Below are 20,360 nucleotides of genomic sequence, written 5' to 3' on the forward strand. Positions count from 1 at the left end.
GCCCTGGATAGCGCAGATGCAGTCACAGGCTTTGTCCGTCATCTGGAGCAACGCAAGCATTTCACTTTTCGAGACGGGCGGCAGGGCACTATCAACTTATCTGTAGGATTTATTACCTGCCCTTCATTGTAACATTCCGGTGTGGGTTACGATGACATAGCAATGCAATATTAAAATGAGCTTAAACAATTTGCATCAGAAGAATAGGGTGGGTCTTAGAAATACATCTCAGCCGCAAAAGGCCAGGGGGCAAAGAGCTACACTATGAAGGCGCCAGATGCACCTCTGTGGGGAGGGAATTCCACAGCTTCCAAGAGGGAATTAAACAGCAATGTACACAGTGTAGAACATTTTGAGCATTGCAAGATGTATCAGCCTTGGGCAACATCAGAACTTCCCTTGAGCAAGTTTTGTTTATACATGGGGCTCTAACGGAAGAAAGAAAGCAGGCAGTGCTAAGGATGAACTAGTTTGAATTAATGAAGTTCATCGAGTTAGTTCAAAAATGTTCTCAACTACACTCAAAGTAGTTTCTATAATTGCTGGGTAGATAGAACACGAATTAAATCAGGAGTGGTTTTTTGGGGGGTGGGGGTGAGCTTTGAACAATTTCTAGTTCATCTGCAAGTTCATTCTCTTACCGGTGTTTTTTACGCCTCAGACTCTTTGGGCCTTTAAGTGTAAAGATCACAGTTTTGGTGGGAAAATAATTAAACAATTCACATCCACTGTATGTGGGTTGAGATTATTTTTGGACGTTTTTTTCGTCTTCTCTTATATATCTCAGCACAGCAGCTTGTAGCTTTCTGAATGATGGAAGAAGATTACTTAGACAAGCATGAATTGAACTGTGAACTGCACATGAACCAAACTAGTTCCTTTGCCACATACTGAAGTAGAAATACCGTATTTTTTGTTCTATAAGACTCACTTTTTCCCTCCTAAAAAGTAAGGGGAAATGTGTGTGCCTCTTATGGAGTGAATGCAGGCTGCACAGCTATCCCAGAAGCTAGAACAGCAAGAGGGATTCCTGCTTTCACTGTGCAACGATCCCTCTTGTTGTTCTGGCTTCTGAGATTCAGAATATTTTTTTTCTTGTTTTCCTCCTCCAAAAACTAGGTACGTCTTGTGGTCTGGTGCGCCTTATAGAGCGAAAAATACGGTAGTTCCTTTTAAAAATGAACGTTCCAAGCCCTGGATGCAGACATACCTCAGCAGAGGCTTAAGAGAACCCATGCAAGTAGCTTGAGCCACAAGATCTGACTGTAAGAAAAAACAAATTAGTACCTTGTATCTTGTGTTCCCTGGGCTTGAAATCCATTCCAAATCAACACGTTGAGGAGGGGTGTCAGGATCAGTAACCCCTCCCAGGGTGCTTCAGGAAACAGATAGAGTCTGATAGGTTCCCTATACTTGTTGGTGTCTCTTTGCCCTAAGGAAACAGAGGGAAATTATTTTAAAGTAGTAATGAATTTACAGCCCCTTTTTGAGAGCAACCGCCACACAACTGCTTACAAGTGTTTTGAAAAATTACAGTTCCAATATATAAACTTTTCTGATGCAGTAGAGAGCTGTATGAATTTATCAGGTTTTATTTTACTTTTATACATAGCTAAAAAAACTGTGAAAATGCCAAGCTTGCCTAATATGCTGAAGACCCATATCTTTTGATACTTTAATAGACAGGTAGATTAGAGCTGTATTTTGGTGTGAATGGTGGCTTTTGGTGGCTTTTGGTGCAAATGTAACATGTAAGAGAGATGTGCAGCAGGACACTTCCCATGTACTATATTTATTATTTATTTCTGAAAGTGCAGAATTCCGTGGTTATAGGGTTGTATGCAATGCCAGCCCTTCTTAGAGTAAATCCACTGACACCGATGGACATGGCTAAGGCCCATTAATTTCAGTGGGCAAGGACTAAGTAGTTCTGCTGCTCCCATGGGACAGTTTCAACGTTGTAAGCAACTTTTCAGGTAACAAAATATATGCAAAGGTCTTTGAGCTTGCTCAAATTCATGTGTTAACCATTTCTAATGTCTTTGGGGATTTATTTCCCCCCTGAAAAATTAAATATTGTAAGGGAAGCACATGCTGTTCGGTTTTCTGATTATTAGTTTGCAAGTAATTCTCTATTGCCAAATTATTCTCATATATATCAGGGCGGTGGGCAACATAAAATCATCAGTAACATTTCATCAACAAACACAAATAACTCTTGATGGACTCTAGATCCCATCAGCCTCAGCCAGCATGTCCAGTGCTTTGAAATGATGGGAGTTGTGGTCAGCCAATGCCCTGGAGGCTGCAGGTTCATGGACTGGACTTTTTCAGGTGAGCATCTAACAGGAGGGAGAAAAATAATAGCTTTTCCTGGTGCTGCTGGGGACACCCTCATTGCACTCAAACCCTGGTGAAAACTCACTGCTTCCAATGAATTTCTCCATAATTCCCACCCACTCCTCATATTCATAAGCTCCCAAACCCAATGACCCTGCTTGGTGATTATTATTTTTGGAGGGTGGGGAGGGAATATTATTAACAATTAATTATTATTGCAGTTGGAAAGCAACGTCAAAAGCCAAATTCAACCCTAAAACAGGGAGAGGATGAAACATTCAAGAGAAAGCACAAGTGTTTCCCGAACACCAACATGTGATTTTGTGATTTTCTTTTTTCTTCTGGGAGGAGAAAAGAAAGGGAAAGAGGAGGAGGTGGTGGTGGAGGAAGAAGAAAAAAGACACATACAACCCGGGTTGTCAAGATTAATTTGCAATAGGTGTCAGGCCAAAGAAAACGCTGCCCGAAGAAGCCTAACCTCTGCAACCAGCAACCTCCTTTGTGTCAATTTAAGCAAATATTGTGGTGTTTCCATGGCAATCCCTGTTTTGAATATCTACAGCACAAACTTTTTCTTTCTTTTTTTTCTTTTTACAAAAAGGGCTTTTCCTGTTTGTGCTGCAGCTATAAAACCTGTAAATATTTTCTGCCTTACCGCACGTATCCCTCTAGCAATCTTTTTTGAAGAAGAAAAAAGGGAAAGGAGTCGTTTTCTGCCTCCCACTAGTGTGCAGAACTCTGAGGTACCCTGTTTGGGATCTTCTCAAGGAACAAAACTACAACATGTTTGGGTTCTTTGGCCCATCTGACCCCAGAGAAACCTGCAACAGTCCTAACCATTTCATTGAGGAGGTCAGAACTGGAAATGCTTTCAGGCGTCAGCCCAAAACATACAGCTAACCCTAATCCTAATTAGGAAGGAAAAAAGAAACCCATCAGCTCACATTAAAAATACAATAAACATCCTTCTTAATTTACACATACAGATCGCTAAAGATGTCATCCAAATGTACAAATAGGTATCCAAACGACTTTGGCATTTATAGAAAATACACTCAAACGTACCAAGGGCATTAAGGTCTACAGGCCATTGCAGAATACATGACCAATATTTTTTCTTCTGGGCTTGAAGTATAAGTCTCTTAGTAACAATAATCCCCATACTACAGGAGTGTAATTTAAAAGTACATGAACCTACACAAACACCAAAGATTTCATCAAGACAAGACTTATATGGAAAACTTCAGACCAAAAAGGAAATATTACTGTACAAGTCCAATTCATATGCCTCAATGAGGCATTCTCAGGATTACACCTGCAGCATCTGAGTTAGTTCCTTCTTGTAGACATGGAATTCAGTATATCCAAAATATAAATTTATGCTGAATCAATCTCAATTATAGATTGAAAGAAACATTCCACAAAGATACTAAAGTAACTTTCCATTATTTAGGCTGTATGGTATATTCTAACTCCTCATTCCATTTCCCTCTAAGCTGTTGAACTTTTGCTTTACAAGCATCCAATAAACATTTGTAAATGATCGTTGTGGGTTTGGTTTTCTGTAAAGGTCTAAATATTACTTCTGGCTATTTTGGGGGTGCTGAAACACTTAAAGAAGAGGCCATAAATAGACACAGACAGGTTTTGAAATGGAAAATACTGCCGTTCGGCACTCATTGGTAATTGATACCTAACCCTCAATATTAGGAAAGTGTAAAAATTCTCCATCTATTCCTATCAGCTGATCTAATGTATAAAGGCACACGGATGTAGAAGGCTGGCCTATTCTGATGTTCATTGGCTCTCCAGGAAATCAATCAAGGTCTTTGCTATCACCCAATACAGTACTTCATCTTTTTTTGTTTTACACTGGAGATGCCAAGAATGGAACCTGAGACCTTCCTAATGGAACACAGGAAGCTGCCTTATACAGAAAGATCAAGGATCATTATTGCACTACATGGACCAATAGGTCTGATTCAGAAAAGGCACCTTCCCAGGTTCCTATGAGATGTTGAGGTCCTACACAACTAACCCTAGGCTTCCACCAGCAGCAAGGCAGTGGTTAAAAAAAAAAAGTAAACTGAATTTCCTGGCTGTAATGGGCTGGCGCCAGGCTCCAAACATTAGCCTAATGTGTTAACTTGGGGGAAGTCAGTTTCCTTTGGGATTTTAACATTCTCTGGAAATGTCATATCATCCAACGGGACTGTTTGTCCAGGAGACACAGTATTTGAGAGCTCAGAATGAACCAAGGGCAGTCAACGGACTTCACCTTCCAGGAATGCACATGTGCGTGTATTGAACACACAGAGAGGGAGACACACAGAGATCACACACTTTTACCCCAGATTTATTAATCTGGAAAAAATGAGTATTCATTTGCAAACACTATTCTATCAAGGCCAACTAAATTGCATTGGCAATGTTCAATGTAAGACAAGGCGCAGAATCGCTTTCATGGAACGTTTGGGCCAAATCCACACATGCAGGAAGTATGACCCACATAATCCTGACCATCTTTACAATGCTATTTCCTCCTTTTCTCTTTCTCCACCATCTGATCTGCAGTTTCATGCAGATGGGACAGAATACCTGCAGGGAGCTGCTCACACAAATAAAACTGCCCACCCCTTGCTGCTAGTATGCCGCCTGATTTACATGTGTGACTGGAACCTTATAATGGGCAAATCCTGCAAATCATTCGCAGTAGATGCAGTACTTAAAAGAAAGGACAAAGGGCTGTCTGATCACCTTTGTTAGATTAGTCAAGCAATAGGGAAGGGGAAATAATGTCACAAACTCTAAGAATGAGTTTACTTTCCGTTGGCTCTGTCTTTCTTAAGACAATGGAGAGAAGGAAACTTGGTGAAGGAGTAGGATTTACTACACCCCCTGTGCTGTCCTGGGTGAAACTGACTCTCTTCTAGGAAGATAAACAGACCTACCCAAAGCAGAATTAAAGAAATAAACTTGGGATGGGGATAATGAAAAGAAAGCCAATCCTGTCAGCTGAGCAGAGCCAGAGCTGTTGTTCAGTTATTTGTTAGGTTGGCATGAAATCACCTTGGTAATATTCAGAAGGGAGATCGGCAGGAGAACTTGTAGTAACTCACACAACCCCCGAATCTAAACAAGACATCAAACAAGGACAATGCCTGCTGTTATCTATTGAATTTTCTTCACGGGGTGGAGGGGAGGGGCAGGGAGAAAAGCTTTTTCAGGAGGGAGTGTGTATGATTTTTAAATTATTATTATTATCATTATTACATTATCAATTTGATAATCTGGCCCCAAACTGTGGAAATGTTTGTTTGTTTTGAAAAGGCCAATACAGTATTCACCTCAGGGGTGTTGTTAGGGGTAGCCGAAGAGTTCTCAATCCTGGGTCTTTTGTGCAAGGCCCCAACATTATTGCCCCCCCCATCACCAGTCCTACTCAGAGTAGACCAGCTGACGTTAATGGCCATGACCAACTGAGGTCCCTTAATTTAAATGGGCCTACTCAGATTCAACCCGTACATATTTTTTACTTGACTTACTGCAAAGCACCACCTTTCCCCCTCTTTTCTGCTCAGAGGAGAATTAAGCCCTGAGAACAAGAACCAACGCTGGTCTTTCCTCCCATTGAAAGCCTGAATCTTTGCCTATACCTTAGCATATGCTGATTTGTGCTTATTTGTGCCGTGGGACCTGCGCCCAAAACTTTTATGCTCCTAGCAACACCCTTGATACACAACTCAATCACTCTCTTTAAAAAAATAAAATGTAATGTAAAGATTTAAGAATGCGGTTGCTTGGTGGGCCTGGCTACCAACACAACATGTGCGCGGACAATTATGGCTTTTGTAAATAAATAAATAAGACCAGACAAATGCACTGTGTGAGGAGAGGTTTGTCAATGGCTGTTAGCCATGAAAGCTACCTCAGCAAAGAAAAAAAGTCTATTACCATTGCACTCTGCTTGTAAAGTGTCAGGAAGCGCCAGGACAAGAACAGGAAGTCTCAACTCTAGGCAAGACTGCCCCAAGTGGCGAGCAACTGAAACTGTGGTTTAGGGGGCATATTTCAAGGGAATAAAGTGTTCTTGGGCTCTGGACTAACCCTGTCCATCTAGGGTAGCCATTGGCTTCTCCTGGGACTGCAGAAGGAGTGGGCTAGGGCAGTGAGTGGGCAAAAAAACAGCCTTGAAGGCTCTGGGGTGTTATGGTTTTTGTTCAGTGACAGTGAATCCTGGTTTAGCCTCCTAAACATGGCCTCTGCCCTTCCAGGCTACAACCCTTTCCCCCCAACATTCCCAGTTCCAGCTGTTTCTCCACCCTGGTGGGAAGCTTCTCAGAGGCTTGGAGTTGATAGACCAGCCTTCCCCAACCTGATGTCCTCTAGATGTTGGGATTTCAGCTCCCATCAAACCTGATGGATGGCCTTGCTGGCTGTGGAGCTGATAGGAGTTGAGAGCCTAAGAACATGTGAAGGGAACCACACTGGGAGAAAACCTGAGACAGGTCCTTATCTGATCCAGCAGGGCACTTAGGAGACTCCAGCATACTGGTTAAGACAACCACTTAAATGGCTCTGAGAAGCTTACAGGCAAAATATGATGGAGAGAGCCACTTTATGGTTTATTTTGGGGTGGGGGTGGTTTGTCATCCTCTGAGATGACAAAGGAATGATGAGAGTTGTAGTTCAGCAGCATCTGGAGACCCAAAGGTCCCCCACATCTGTCAACATTTGCTGTTCACCATGGTCTTCTAAACTTTTTTTAAAAAAGAAGAGTCATTTCAGTTACAGCATGGCAGCCCATGACCAGCTACACAGAGCGGAGCATTTGCAAAAACTATTCGCCACAATTAAAATGTTTTTTTTAAAAAACAAAAACAAAATGCAACTGCAAAAAATGATGAAACACGTGTCCACAAACTTTCCAAATAGCTACATGTTTTGAAGGTGTAAATGCTGGCACACCAGTTTGGCTCTGATGAAATAACAAACGATGGAAATACCTTACAGATAAGACGATAAAAAGGACAGGTTCGTGGGAACCAATGCCTCTGTACTACTCCAAAACAAAGTACTGCCTTGTTTATTTGTTTGTTATTAACGTTCCCAATCTTGGATGCTTGGGACTAGAATTCCTGTCAGCTTCAGTCAGCATGGCCAATGGTTAAGGAAGATGTGAGTTGTAGTCTATAAGATCCAGAGGGCAACAGGTTGGGGAAGGCTTAGATAAGCATTTTTAGGCCACATAGCTTTCGGACAGAAAAGGAAAACTCCGATCCTTGTGGGATATTCTCCAGGAGAAGAAAAGGCTAAGGAGTCAATTTTACACAAATCTGGAGTGGAGTCCCTAAGACAGTTGGATGGCACCTTGTATTCTTTTTTCCAGCAACTCCTGCAGCCTAGCTGGTGCCAAACATACCGTATTTTTTGCACCATAACACTCACTTTTTTCCTCCTAAAAAGTAAGGGGAAATGTCTGTGCGTGTTATGGAGGGAATGCCCACAGGTGGCATGCATACGGATTTTCTTCCTCTAAAACCTACGTGCGTGTTATGGTCGGGTGCATGTTATAGAGCAAAAAATACGGTATTGCTCTGCTTTCCTTTGGACCACATCAACAATATCTTGTCATCTGGGCAGCCCTGGACCTCCCTACACACTGCCCAGGCTTGCACCCTGGGAAGGTCACTTTGGTGCTCCAAATGCAGCAGTCTAACTTCACCCCCAGAGGCATACTCCATTGTCACTTGAGACAAAAGGCGGTGCCAACAACAAGGCGCATTCAGGACTATCCCTGCATCAAAACTTCCAGACAAAATTCTTCCTACAGCACAGATTATTTTCTTTCTACCATTTTAAAAGCAGACGTGTACACTCACATAAACAAACACTGTGATAATGGGATGCTGGCCTAGGGGGGCCTTTTGACCTGATCCAGCAGGGCTCTTCTTATGTTCTGCATACCACAGTTTAAAAATGATATTGACGACTTCGGATACATGCACAGGAGGATACATGTGTTCTGGGGGAGCGCAGGGGTACACATACCCCTAAACATTTTGTGAATCTAAGTTTGGCCTCATTGAGGGGCAATATTTCAATATGAGTAGGAAAATGAGGGTACCCCTAAACATTTTTTTAGGAATAAAGCACTGCTGGAGATGATAAGGAAAGATTGATGGAGGTGAGTGTGTTTAGCTTAGAGAAGAGATAACTGAGAGGCAACAAGAGTGCCATCTTCAAATCTTTGAATGTTGTCACATAGATGATGGAACAATGTGTTCAAATTATAAGACAGCAGGTTTGCAAGAATGTCCTGGAAGCTCCAGCTGCTTTGGCAATAATACGGGTTGCCTCAGAAGGTGATGGGCTCTCTCTGTTAAGAGATTATTAAGTAGAGGCTACACGGCAACCATGTTACCAGGTCAGTTTCAAGGTTCTTGTAGTTATTTACATGGTTTTTAACAACCTGAGTCCAAGATGTCTTAAGGATCTCCTTATCCCTCGTATCCTGGCTCTGTCGCTGAGATATTCAGAGGAGTCATTATTGGTGGTCCCCTATGGCTCAGACGCATGGCTCGTATCCATCAGAAGACTTTCCTTCAGTGTACTGGGCCAAAACCTGTGGAACTCCCTCCTAACTGAGATTAAACAGGCACCTTACTTGCTGAACTTCAAGTGCATGGCAAAATATTATCTCATTTCAGCAGGCATTTTAAGGCAGCGTTCAGATTCTATGACGACCTTTTATTGTTATAATTATCTGTATGGTAGAGTTGCCATATTTCAAAAAGTAAAGGAAGAACCCCAAAGTTGCTGAGTTTTTTTACAAAACGAGATTTTTCAATTGATTTGCATCACCTTTTGGAAATTCCCCCCAGACATCAATTCTGCATTTGAAATCCTGGTAATGTCTGGGGAAATCTAGACTTATGGCAGCCCTACTGTATAGTACATTTTCATATACACCGCTTAGACATGCTAATGAATGAGCGGTATAGAAGAAGAAGAGGAGTTTGGATTTGATATCCCGCTTTATCACTACCCGAAGGAGTCTCAAAGCGGCTAACATTCTCCTTTCCCTTCCCCTCCCACAACAAACACTGTGTGAGGTGAGTGGGGCTGAGAGACTTCAAAGAAGTGTGACTAGCCCAAGGTCACGCAGTAGCTGCATGTGGAGGAGCGGAGATGCGAACCCGGTTCACCAGATTACGAGTCTACTGCTCTTAACCACTACACCACACTGGAATTGTAAATGCCTTAAAATGATGAATAAATGAATAACACGTTAGAGAAGAAGGCTTATTGGCACTGGAAAGGGTGGACTATCAGATCTCTGAGGCCCCTTCCAGTGCTAGGATTCTATGCCATCCACGTCTCACAAATGACTAGTACAGTTCTTTGTGGGCAAATTAGCTTTGGTGGCCAGCAGCTTTCACGGAATGAAAAACACTGGTCGTCACACGGGTTACTGTTATTATATTTATATTGTGCACATACTGTTCTGTCTTTATCCTCACAAGAACCCTGCAAAGAGGGTTATGCTGAGAGACAGTGCCTAAGTAAGTGCTGTGGCTCAAAAGGAATTTGAACTTGGGTCTTCCTGGCCTGAGATCAGCCCTGTAGCCACTACAGTGCTGGCTGTTTGACAGAAAGACTATCTAGTGTCTTCATTGATTAATGTGTACAATTCTACGATCTCTCAGAAAACAGCATAGGTCAGAAAGGCTCTCCAAAAAGATGAATGGGACTCAAGAAAGGAAGGCAGGCTGATGTGATCTCACCACAATCATTCCGCAGCTTAAATTCCCTGTTGGCTGTTTTGCTTTCTAACCCCACCTAGAAAAAAACAGCAAGAATCCTTCAAATAAGACCATGGTGGAATGCAAGAGGAAACTCTTAATCCCAGAGGAGAATGGTGCTTACCTCCCAAAGTAAGTGGTGCTGGGGCAAACAGATAGAAAAGGAGCTGACTAACACCAAATCAGATCAGTCACCCATCCAGCTCAGTTTTGGAAAGGCAACCAAATGAAAACTTAATTTTCTGCAGATATGTTTACCACCCTGGCAAAGGCAGATGGAGGAGATACTAAGACCTTCCTTGTCATCAGTGTCTACCAAGCTAGCACTTAAATACAAGACTGATCTAAGCCTGGCATTGTCCACTCTGACTTACTGTGGCTCTGTTCTCTTATCACCAGGGGAGCCAACTTGAATAAAATGTTGGGGGGGGGTGTCACCCTGCATAACTGATCACACAATGCTGTGCACACACACCATTTGAATGGCAATGCCCATCTACCTTGGGGGGCCCTGGCCCTCTCAAATATTTCATTGGGGGGCTGGCTAGAAGTTGGCTCCTATGCTTATCACTGGGCTATGGTCCTTTCCTCATTGGTTCCCCAGAAACCCAGGTGTGTTGAGGCCCAAATCAGACTTGGAAAACAAATTTGCTTTCCTTTTCTTCTTAAATCTTAACCAACAGCTACTTTCTGGCAGAGAAACCAGGATCTGCGGCTCTGCCCTTGGCAAGCCCCAGTGAAAATGAAGACCTGGAGAAGCAGCTCCGACATAGGTGGGAGGAACAGCCCCCCCCCCCCAAGCAATCCTACCTGATGAGCTTGCTGCTCCTCTTGTTCCCCTGGGAGGTAGCTGGCAGCTCCAGGGAAGTCTTTAAAGCTATTTCCTGCCCTAAGACCTATCTCCTACTGTCATCACAACTCTTATCTGGGAGAAGAAAGCATGCATTTAAGAGGGATTGTTGTTGGCATGCTATCACATTGGAGGCGAGCAAGCAATCCACACCAACCGGACAAAGAGAGAAAGAGCCAGACTAAGAGATGTGGAAGAACTTTGCTTTCTTGATTCCACTACCCGCACCCCAAAAAGGAATATTCTGCGCCACAGCAGGCTTGCAATCCTCCCCTTTATCTCCCAATAAAGATCAAGCTGCAGCAAGATCCCTATCTCTTCTCTCCTTTCTCAAACCAAGCTTTGTGACCCATTTTTCCAAAGCTGGGTACGATGCAATACGGGCCCTGGAGTCCTGGAGCTTTCCCAAAAAGCCAGGAGATTTTGCAATGATTACAGCAACGAAAAAGGGAGAAATAGAAAAGTAATAAGTGATCAAAGGGGAGGGTGGTGAAGCTGGAGCCCGTTGGGCAACTCTGCCGAAATCCTTCCTACACGTCTGGAAACAAGCGGCGCTCCTGGTTCTACTTAGGAATGTAGAAAGCTACCTTGAACTGAATCAGGCCATCGGGTCTTCCCAGATCAGTTTTGTCTACTTTGGTAAACAGACAGCTGCTTTCCAGGTTTTCAAATACGAGTCTATTCACCAGCCCAACCTGGGGAAGCTGGAGATTGAACCTGGGACCTGCTGTATGCAGGGTGGGTGGCCTACCCTTCCTCTAAAAGCAAATAAATAATCTGCTCTTTGTGGTTCTGGGTAAAGGGCTGGCATAGCAAGCTGCCAAATACCAAGGCAGGAAAATTGCTCCACTTTTTCATGTAGGGTTGGAAGAAGCTTAAGAGTGGCAGTGGACAGGCGCAAGGATGTGGTGAAGGGGAAGTATGTAGAGCTATCCTCTCTTCATATAGCTCAGGGTCTTTTAGTGAAACCAGTGGGGAACAGAGGCAAAAGAAAAGGGCTTCTTTGTGTGATGCATGGTTAACCTATGGAACTCACTGTCACAAGGTGCAGTGATGGCCACTGGCGTAGACAGTTTTAAAAGGTGATTAGGCAAGTAAAGTAAAAAAAAAGGTAAATGATCCCTGGACGGTTAAGTCCAGTCAAAGGTGACCATGGGGAGTGGCACTCATCTCCGGGTCATGTAGCCAGCATGACTAAACCACCTCTGGCACAACAGGACACCGTGATAAGTGCTAGAAAACAGAGTGCTGTTTACCTTCCTGCCGCAGCGGTACCTATTTATCTACTTGTACTGGTGTGCTTTCGAACTGCTAGGTTGGCAGAAGCTGGGATGGAGTAACAGCAGCTCACCCTGTAGCGCAGATTCGAACCGCCAACCTTCCAATCGGTAAGCCCAAGAGGCTCAGTCGTTTAGACCACGGCGCCACCCAAATCCCCAGCCAAGTACACAGAGAAGACAAAGAAGTTGGCTGATATTGGTTGTGATAGGAATTTTATGGTTTTAGATATATAGTAATGTTCATAACTGCACATACATAGATCAGTACAGGAAGGCCAACGTGGAACCATTTTGATTCCTAAACTGACCAAATCCTTTCTCTGCAAGGTTAAAAATGGAAAAGCCTCCCCATTGTCTCTTCCTTTAATCTGTGTTTGAATAAGGTGTGAGCCTGTGACCTGGCCCAGGAAATAAGTATTTTAGCATTACAAAAGAATGGCCAGGCTCCCCAGAAAATCCAATCAAGGAACCTGCTAGACAGGAGATAAACAAGGAGAAGAGAAAAACAACATTTAAATTTCTGTGATGTAGGTGGGATGTATCTGAGGGGTGGTCTTAGGTTACACCCCTTCTGTGATGTATGCATAATGTTTCTGGGGGTGGTCCTGATCTAGAGAAGGGGAATTTCAAAAGTCTTTATAAGGCCTTGCAGGCCATTGTTCTGGGTCCTCTTCCTCTCCTGCGTGTGAGGGGGTTACCCTGTTGCAACAGATCAATAAAGATCAAGCTTACTAGCTGCTTTGCTTCTCAATATTCTCTGGTTGGCCTCTGTTATTTTCTCCTACCAATAGGGAACCTATGTAAGGACTCTATATGGGCTCTTGGATACCCCATAAGGGAAAAGGGCATATTTTTATTTACAACAGATGGCGACCACGCACGAAGGGACTTTTGGTTACCCGGATTCTGGAAGCGAGGAAGGACTGGTTATCCAGCGCGCACCAGGCAGTTTGCCAGGAGGAATAACCAGTCTTCCATCGGTCCCAGGGTCTGGCAATAACTTGGAGTTCAGCGGGGCTAACCAGAGGAAGCAAATCTTGATCAGGCCGGCCTTAAACAACCAGTCAAGACATCGTGGGATCACCAGGAACAGTGCATGCGGAAGTGAGTATTAAGTAGGAAACACGGGTAGTGGGTTGGGGTCTCTAAACCACAGCAACCAAAATTCTTTAATTCTTCCTTTTCCCTTCAAATCTAAAATTTCTACTTTTTTCCTCATCTAAAAATTGCCTTCTCCTTTCTGTTCCCTCAATCTCAACACCAGCCCTAGCCCTTCGGAGTATGCCCAGGCAAAGGTTGTGTGTGATTTCTTCCACTTAACTCTGTATGCCAACCTATTCCTTCGGAGTTTTGCCCAGAAAGGTTGTGCAATTTCTTCTGCACTGAAAACTATAATTCCCAAAACTATAACTCCCAGGTGTAGCCGCACCTCTGCCATGGCGATCTTTGTTAGAGATGACCTGTGAGCAGAGAAAGCAAGGGCACCTGATTCCTTTCCTTCTTTGTCATTTCTGAGTCCCAATCTGGCACTGCGCTACGCAAGCGTCCAGTAGGGAACTCTCAGGTTAGATTGTAAGAGGCAGGAGGTTGCTGTGGGCTCCCTGGCTGAGTAATGACCAAAGGGGGGGGGGTTGAGATCGCTGACCGCACTGTTAGCTTAGTAGCCAGGAAAGGCCAACAGCTGTACCAGCCTAGTAAGTCAGGCCAGACGAACGGCGGTGTGTCACAGTACTAATTCTCGGAGTTGTCCAAATTGAGTGTACTGTGGGTTATTTATTGTGTTTCCTGAAAAGTGGGGATAAAACCCCGACTGCAGTATAAAAGTAAAAGCTAGCGCTATTAAAATTCTTAAAATGGGTGCACCTCAATCAAAAGAAATGAACCCACAGACTCCTGATGGGAAAGAAGCCCAGTTGGTGCTTACTTCCCGCCTGGACTCTGACAGTCCCCTTCAATTTGTGTTTAAGAAACGTTTTTCCAGTGTTTAAATTGTGCTTAGGCAACATCCAGCAGCTGCTTATCTTAAATGTGCCATCTAAAATAAAAATGCAAGCTTGCTCCAAATTCTAAATCTAAGGAAGCCATGTTGAACCTTATCAGTCTTAAAAACAAGACAAAATGGAGAATGAAGTGTGCAAATGTTTGTTATTTGAGAGAGGCTCTAAAAGAGAGTTTTTCTCCCAAGTGGTAAAATCCTGTATGCGTGCTACTTGTGTTCTGAAAGGAGGATTACCCCACCTCCTTTCTCTAGTTTCAGTGGGGGGGGGGGTGATTTTAAGTCTAATGGTAAATGAAGTTGTGTTGTAACTTTTGAGTTTGTGAGTACACCTGTGTTCCAGTCTAAGTTAACCTAATGTTTCTGCTGCAAAAGCCTAGTTGAGCCAACTGCTCTCTCAAGCTAAAATGCAGTGTATGTATTTCATTAAGCATATGCCTATGAAAGTATGGTGTTCCTTCTAAGAAAAATATATGAGTCCAGTTTTAACTTTGATCTGGTTGGACAGAAGAGTTATTGTAAGGCTCCTGGTTTCAGTCTCTATAAGACGTCCTGGCCTCTTTTCTTAGAAAATGCCCCCCCCTTGTTTCATTCTGTCTCTTTCAGGGTTTTTTTTCCTTCTCCTTCTTATTCTGTGCCAGGTAAATTTACTTCCGAGTAAGCTTCCTTTAAAGGAAACTGCAAAGGGAGGGGGGCATAGATTAGGCTTACTATTCCTCTGCAAGTTCAGGAAAAATTGTTCACTCTTGTATTCCTTTTAAATCAAATCTATGGCTGTTTAAACTTTGCTTTATAAAAGATCCTCTCCCTATCTTAGGAAAAATGTTAACTTCAATCTTCTTTTAAAGATAATTTCTATAGGAATTTTCACTCTTTAGTCTAAGGAAGTAAACACTCACTCAAACTAGCTTCAAGATCTGTATAGAATTGGGTACTTTTATTTTCCTTTTCCTTAGTACATGATAGGCGCATGGTTTGTGATAGGCGCATGGCTTGTGATCTCTTCCCCAGTTGTGTCTGTGTACATAAGTATGTGTGTGTTTCTGGTAGTACAAATCTTGCTATGAACCCTGTATTTTAGGGTTGGACTAGATGACCCCAGGTCCCTTTCAACTTTCCCAATTTGTGGCTGTGTGGAAGACCATGTGTCTGCAAGCATTGGAGGGTAATTCTTAAATTCTGGTGTGGTAATGGAGTTGAAATTCAGCCTAGCTTTGCTTTTTAGTTTTAAAAGGTGAGAGGTAAAAGCCATGATGTTTTGAAGCACAACTGGTAATATCAAGCATTTGAGTGATTACAGTATTTATCATTTTGTCTACTATTTTTTTTTTATCAAACTTAAAAGTCAATTCAAAGTTTAAGCACATACAAATGAATAATCAAGTACAATTAGCCTTGGCCATTCCTGTAAATTAAGGCGCAGAAAATAATAATATTAATAATAATAATAATAATTTTTTGTCTGCAAATGGTAAGGCTGAAATGACTGAGAATGTTAAAAAATCCTATGAATTCTAACGCTCTGGCCATTTTTACTCATAAATAAGAGAGCGGTTGATTGTTCCGCGAATGGCCAGAGGGATATTAGCCCTTTCCTGTACATAAAGGAAGCTTGGGCTGAATGGTCAATACTTGAATTGCTGAGTTTCTCTTTTTTGTTTTAAAATCTAACCCTATTTTAAAAAACCACTCCTTACCTGGCCATTTTTACTCATAAATAAGAGAGCGGTTGATTGTTCCGCGAATGACCAGATAAAATGACCAATAATGATAGCCCTTTCCTGTACATAAAGGAAGCTTGGGCTGAAATTGCTAGCTTTGGTGAATACTTAAATTGCTGAGTTTCTCTTTTTTGTTGTTTCAAAATCTAACCCTATTTTTAAAATCTACTCCTTACCTTTCCCTTCCTTATTCTAATTGAGCCAAAAGATGCAACATTTTCAATGGTATAAAAGGTTTGCTGAGACATGAACTCTGCACATGCACAGAGGCTAGATCAGCTTACAAAAGAGAGAGAGAGAGAAAGGAGGGGGGAGAGAGAAGGTTTGGAGAGCCTGAAACCTATACAAATTTCCTTATGTAAAATTTGGAACCATTGAGGGAAATCACCCTTAATGTCTTGCCCCAGGGGCTAACAAAAGGTTCGCCTCCCAATGGAATTTAAATTTTATAAGTTTTTGTTTTTGTTTTTGTTTTTTTTTGGTGTGTGTGTGTGTATATGCCTATGCATTTTAGGAACAGCACTTCCTGACAGACCTCTCACATGAAATAATTTTCCCTTTTAACAGAGTGTCCTTTCTTTTCTCCCACAGCACAAATGATAATGAGGGGATGCAAACAGTGATTTAAATACTCTATAAAAAGTAATTGCATTTGTTTCTCTTTTGTCTTTCTTCCCTAAAAGCCAAACAGCAACTTTCTTTCTGTTCTGTGAAACAAGTCTGAATCCCTGCTGTATTAGTGACCTCTATCTCTTTGTGGCTTTGACATTTTTTTTTTAAAGTTACAAATAATCTGTTTTTATTTATTTAATCAGTTTCTCCATGATGTCTATGAAGTTAATCGAAGCACAACCAAACATTGTTTGTGGAATGGTACTTGTTTACCTTTGGCCTGAGCATTTCTTACTAATTCTGTCATTTTGGCTAGTGCAAGGTACCTGCACAACTTTAAATTGCCATTCATTTTTCTTGGTATTAACTCATTTCCCAGTATTAACATTACAGCTGATGTTGTCACATCAAGAAAACTCTTTTATTTTCATTTGGGATGTTAGAATGCCAAAACAGATTACTTCAGGTTGCTTATTAATTGTGTGTCTTAGCATTTATTTATTTTTGGTTCCTCATAGGTCATTTGTGTGTGTGTGTTTTACTTTGGGGACATGTTCATCACATGTTGAAAGTCAGTTTCATGAAGTTCTTTTATTGGATAGCACATGGTGAATTTTAAGTTTTCCCCATTGTTTTCCCTTTTCCCCCCCAGTCCAGTAGTAATCTGTGTGGTTTTGATAATATCTTTGTACTATTTAATAATAGTTATTTTCTGAATCTGATGTCTTTGTGTCAAGTCCATTTTCATCTAACTGGTAATTAATTTTTTGCTTTCTTTTTATTTTTTAACCTTTGTATTTTTACAGTTCTCTTTCTATACATGTGGAGTAATTTTTTATTTTTTAATATGAAAAGAACAACAACAACAAAAATTAAGTGAAGGAAAGCAAACAAACTTAGCAGATAATAACAGTAATTATGTGGAAATGTGATAATAATATTGAAATAAATAAAATGCTTAATGTGCTAAGATTTTTTATTATTTGCAGCTTCCCATGGAAACTGGAGGACATCCTTCTTGTCTAACTGTGTTTTTAAGTCTCCCCAAAACCCTGCCCCCTTACAGGATATCACTTCTACAGATGTGCAATGATGAAAAGCAGCAACAACCCCTCAACTCACAAGACCTGCAACACCAGAGTTTTCAAAGTGCCCACAGTTATCTCTTTCAAAGGCTATAGACTGAGGGGGGGGGGTTGAACTGACAAAGGGGGGAGGAGTTGAATTGCAAGGACATTTTTTCACTTGAACCTCAAGCCTCTGCTCCAGGATTCAAAAGATACATACGTAAAAGATCACAATTGTGTCAAGATATGCAACAGATATTTAATTATTTTGTTTTGTATTATGTGTTATTATGTAAGAATGTTGAAATGTGTCTGACAGTGTGATTTCCACAAAGGGGGGCAATTTATTGTGTGTAACTGTTTTTATGTTTAATGGAGAATTCTCATGCATTTTATACTTTCTAATAGCTCACACTATTGTGTAGTCCAATGTTTAGATAACCACATTTCATTGTCCCACCTGGCACTATGAAAATCTTTCCCTATCCATTTTAATATGTGTTAAACCTCGTTTTGCCAAGGACAAACTTCTGGATCCATAAAACACCAGGTACATGAAGGTGGATATGCTTTGGTTTAGCAGGAATGATTTCTTATAGACTTAAATTGACTTATTTGGACAACTGCCCTTGTTAAGAATGGTTTTCTTTTAACAGATTGCTTTGAAGAGTTGAGAACCATGGTGCAAGATAAATTCAAATTGGACTCAGTTTGAATTGGGCAAGTGTATCCAGGCTGCAATTAGCTTTTTGGTCCTTTAAGTGCAAGTGAGCAACTTCTCATGAGCCCAAGACCACAGCCTATAATAAAATCCCATAGCTAAAGGCCAAGGCGAAGACCTCTCCCTCACGAGATGCCCAAAACCTGTGCCAGCTATGGTGAATGCCAGGCGACATGGTTAAATGAAAGCCCTGAGGGGATTCAACAGACAAGATGTGTTGCTGTAGCACTATGTCAGTGTGAGACCACAGAAGAGCTACCTTGACACCTGAGAACACAAAAATGGCGGGGGGGAAGCAAACTGCACTTTTCAGTCATTAGTGGACCTTACCTTCCTGCTAGGTGTAAAGCATAGAACACTATTGAGTAAATGGTCTCTCCCAAAGTGTTAGAATGCCACAAGTAATTTAGTAGCAAAACGCAACATGTGTTATTTTTATATGATATATTCATACAAAGACATCCATCTACAACATACGATGTTATTATTTGTGGGGCAAAAATTTTTAAGAAAAATTCTAGCCCCAGAGGGGGGAAATTGTGATAGGAATTTTATGGTTTTAGATATATAGTAATGTTCATAACTGCACATACATAGATCAGTACAGGAAGGCCAACGTGGAACCATTTTGATTCCTAAACTGACCAAATCCTTTCTCTGCAAGGTTAAAAATGGAAAAGCCTCCCCATTGTCTCTTCCTTTAATCTGTGTTTGAATAAGGTGTGAGCCTGTGACCTGGCCCAGGAAATAAGTATTTTAGCATTACAAAAGAATGGCCAGGCTCCCCAGAAAATCCAATCAAGGAACCTGCTAGACAGGAGATAAACAAGGAGAAGAGAAAAACAACATTTAAATTTCTGTGATGTAGGTGGGATGTATCTGAGGGGTGGTCTTAGGTTACACCCCTTCTGTGATGTATGCATAATGTTTCTGGGGGTGGTCCTGATCTAGAGAAGGGGAATTTCAAAAGTCTTTATAAGGCCTTGCAGGCCATTGTTCTGGGTCCTCTTCCTCTCCTGCGTGTGAGGGGGTTACCCTGTTGCAACAGATCAATAAAGATCAAGCTTACTAGCTGCTTTGCTTCTCAATATTCTCTGGTTGGCCTCTGTTATTTTCTCCTACCAATAGGGAACCTATGTAAGGACTCTATATGGGCTCTTGGATACCCCATAAGGGAAAAGGGCATATTTTTATTTACAACATGGTTATGGCAGATAAAGAGAACCTGCATATCTGAAGGTGCAACTCCACCACTGAACACCAATAGTCACTGGAGAGTAAGCAGAACAGAAGGGCTATTGGGTCAATTCCCTGCTTGTGGAAGAGCCATACTCAGCAATAGAGTGCCTGATTATCAGAAAGAAGGGTCCTGGTTCAATCCCCAGCATCTCCAGATAAGGCTGGTAGAGGTCTAGCTGCTGATGGCTCAGATCAGCATATGGGAGTTATTCTTATACAGCTCAGTTTGTTAGAGCATGGTGCCAAGGTCACAGGTTCAATCCACGTATGGGACAGGTGCATATTTCTGCATTGCAGGGAGTTGGACTAGATGATCCTCAGGGTCCCTCCCAACTCCATGATTCTATGAAATCACCTCTTTATAGCACCATGAGAGGCCCAGTCTTATTTTACTTTGGAAGAAGGACCATAGTTTAGTGGTAGAGCATGTGCATTGCATGCCGAAGGTCCCAGATTTGGTCTCTCCATCTGAAACCTTGGGGAGCTGCTGGCAGTCAGTGCAGACAACACTGAGTGGATCAATGGACTGATTCAGAAAAGGGCAGCTCGGGTGTTCCTGTGCTTATTTAAAGGCTTTCCAGAGGCATTTGGTCGACTACATTAGGAAGCGGAAGAATGAGCTAAATGGACCCTTAGTTGGATTCAGTAGGGCTCTTTCTTTCCTCTTACATTCCAGGAGTTTCAATAACCACTTGCTCACAGTGCAGTTCTATAAGTGTTACTGAGCCA

General features: G+C 42.0%; 1 protein-coding gene across 3 annotated transcripts in view; it reads right to left on the reverse strand.

The window, feature by feature from the left end:
• The window catches only part of CASZ1 (castor zinc finger 1), a 460,564-nt gene that overhangs the window by 248,032 nt on the left and 192,172 nt on the right, over window positions 1–20,360 (reverse strand). For all 3 annotated transcript variants that reach the window (XM_081202878.1, XM_081202882.1, XM_081202880.1), the window contains one exon: window positions 1,288–1,432. In XM_081202878.1, coding sequence (XP_081059004.1) covers window positions 1,288–1,321 — 34 coding nt within the window. In that variant the 5' untranslated portion in view covers window positions 1,322–1,432. Of the gene's footprint in view, window positions 1–1,287; window positions 1,433–20,360 lie in introns of those variants that run through there.

Source organism: Podarcis bocagei (assembly GCF_964188305.1).
Source record: "Podarcis bocagei genome assembly, chromosome: 7".
Classification (NCBI taxonomy): domain Eukaryota; kingdom Metazoa; phylum Chordata; class Lepidosauria; order Squamata; family Lacertidae; genus Podarcis; species Podarcis bocagei.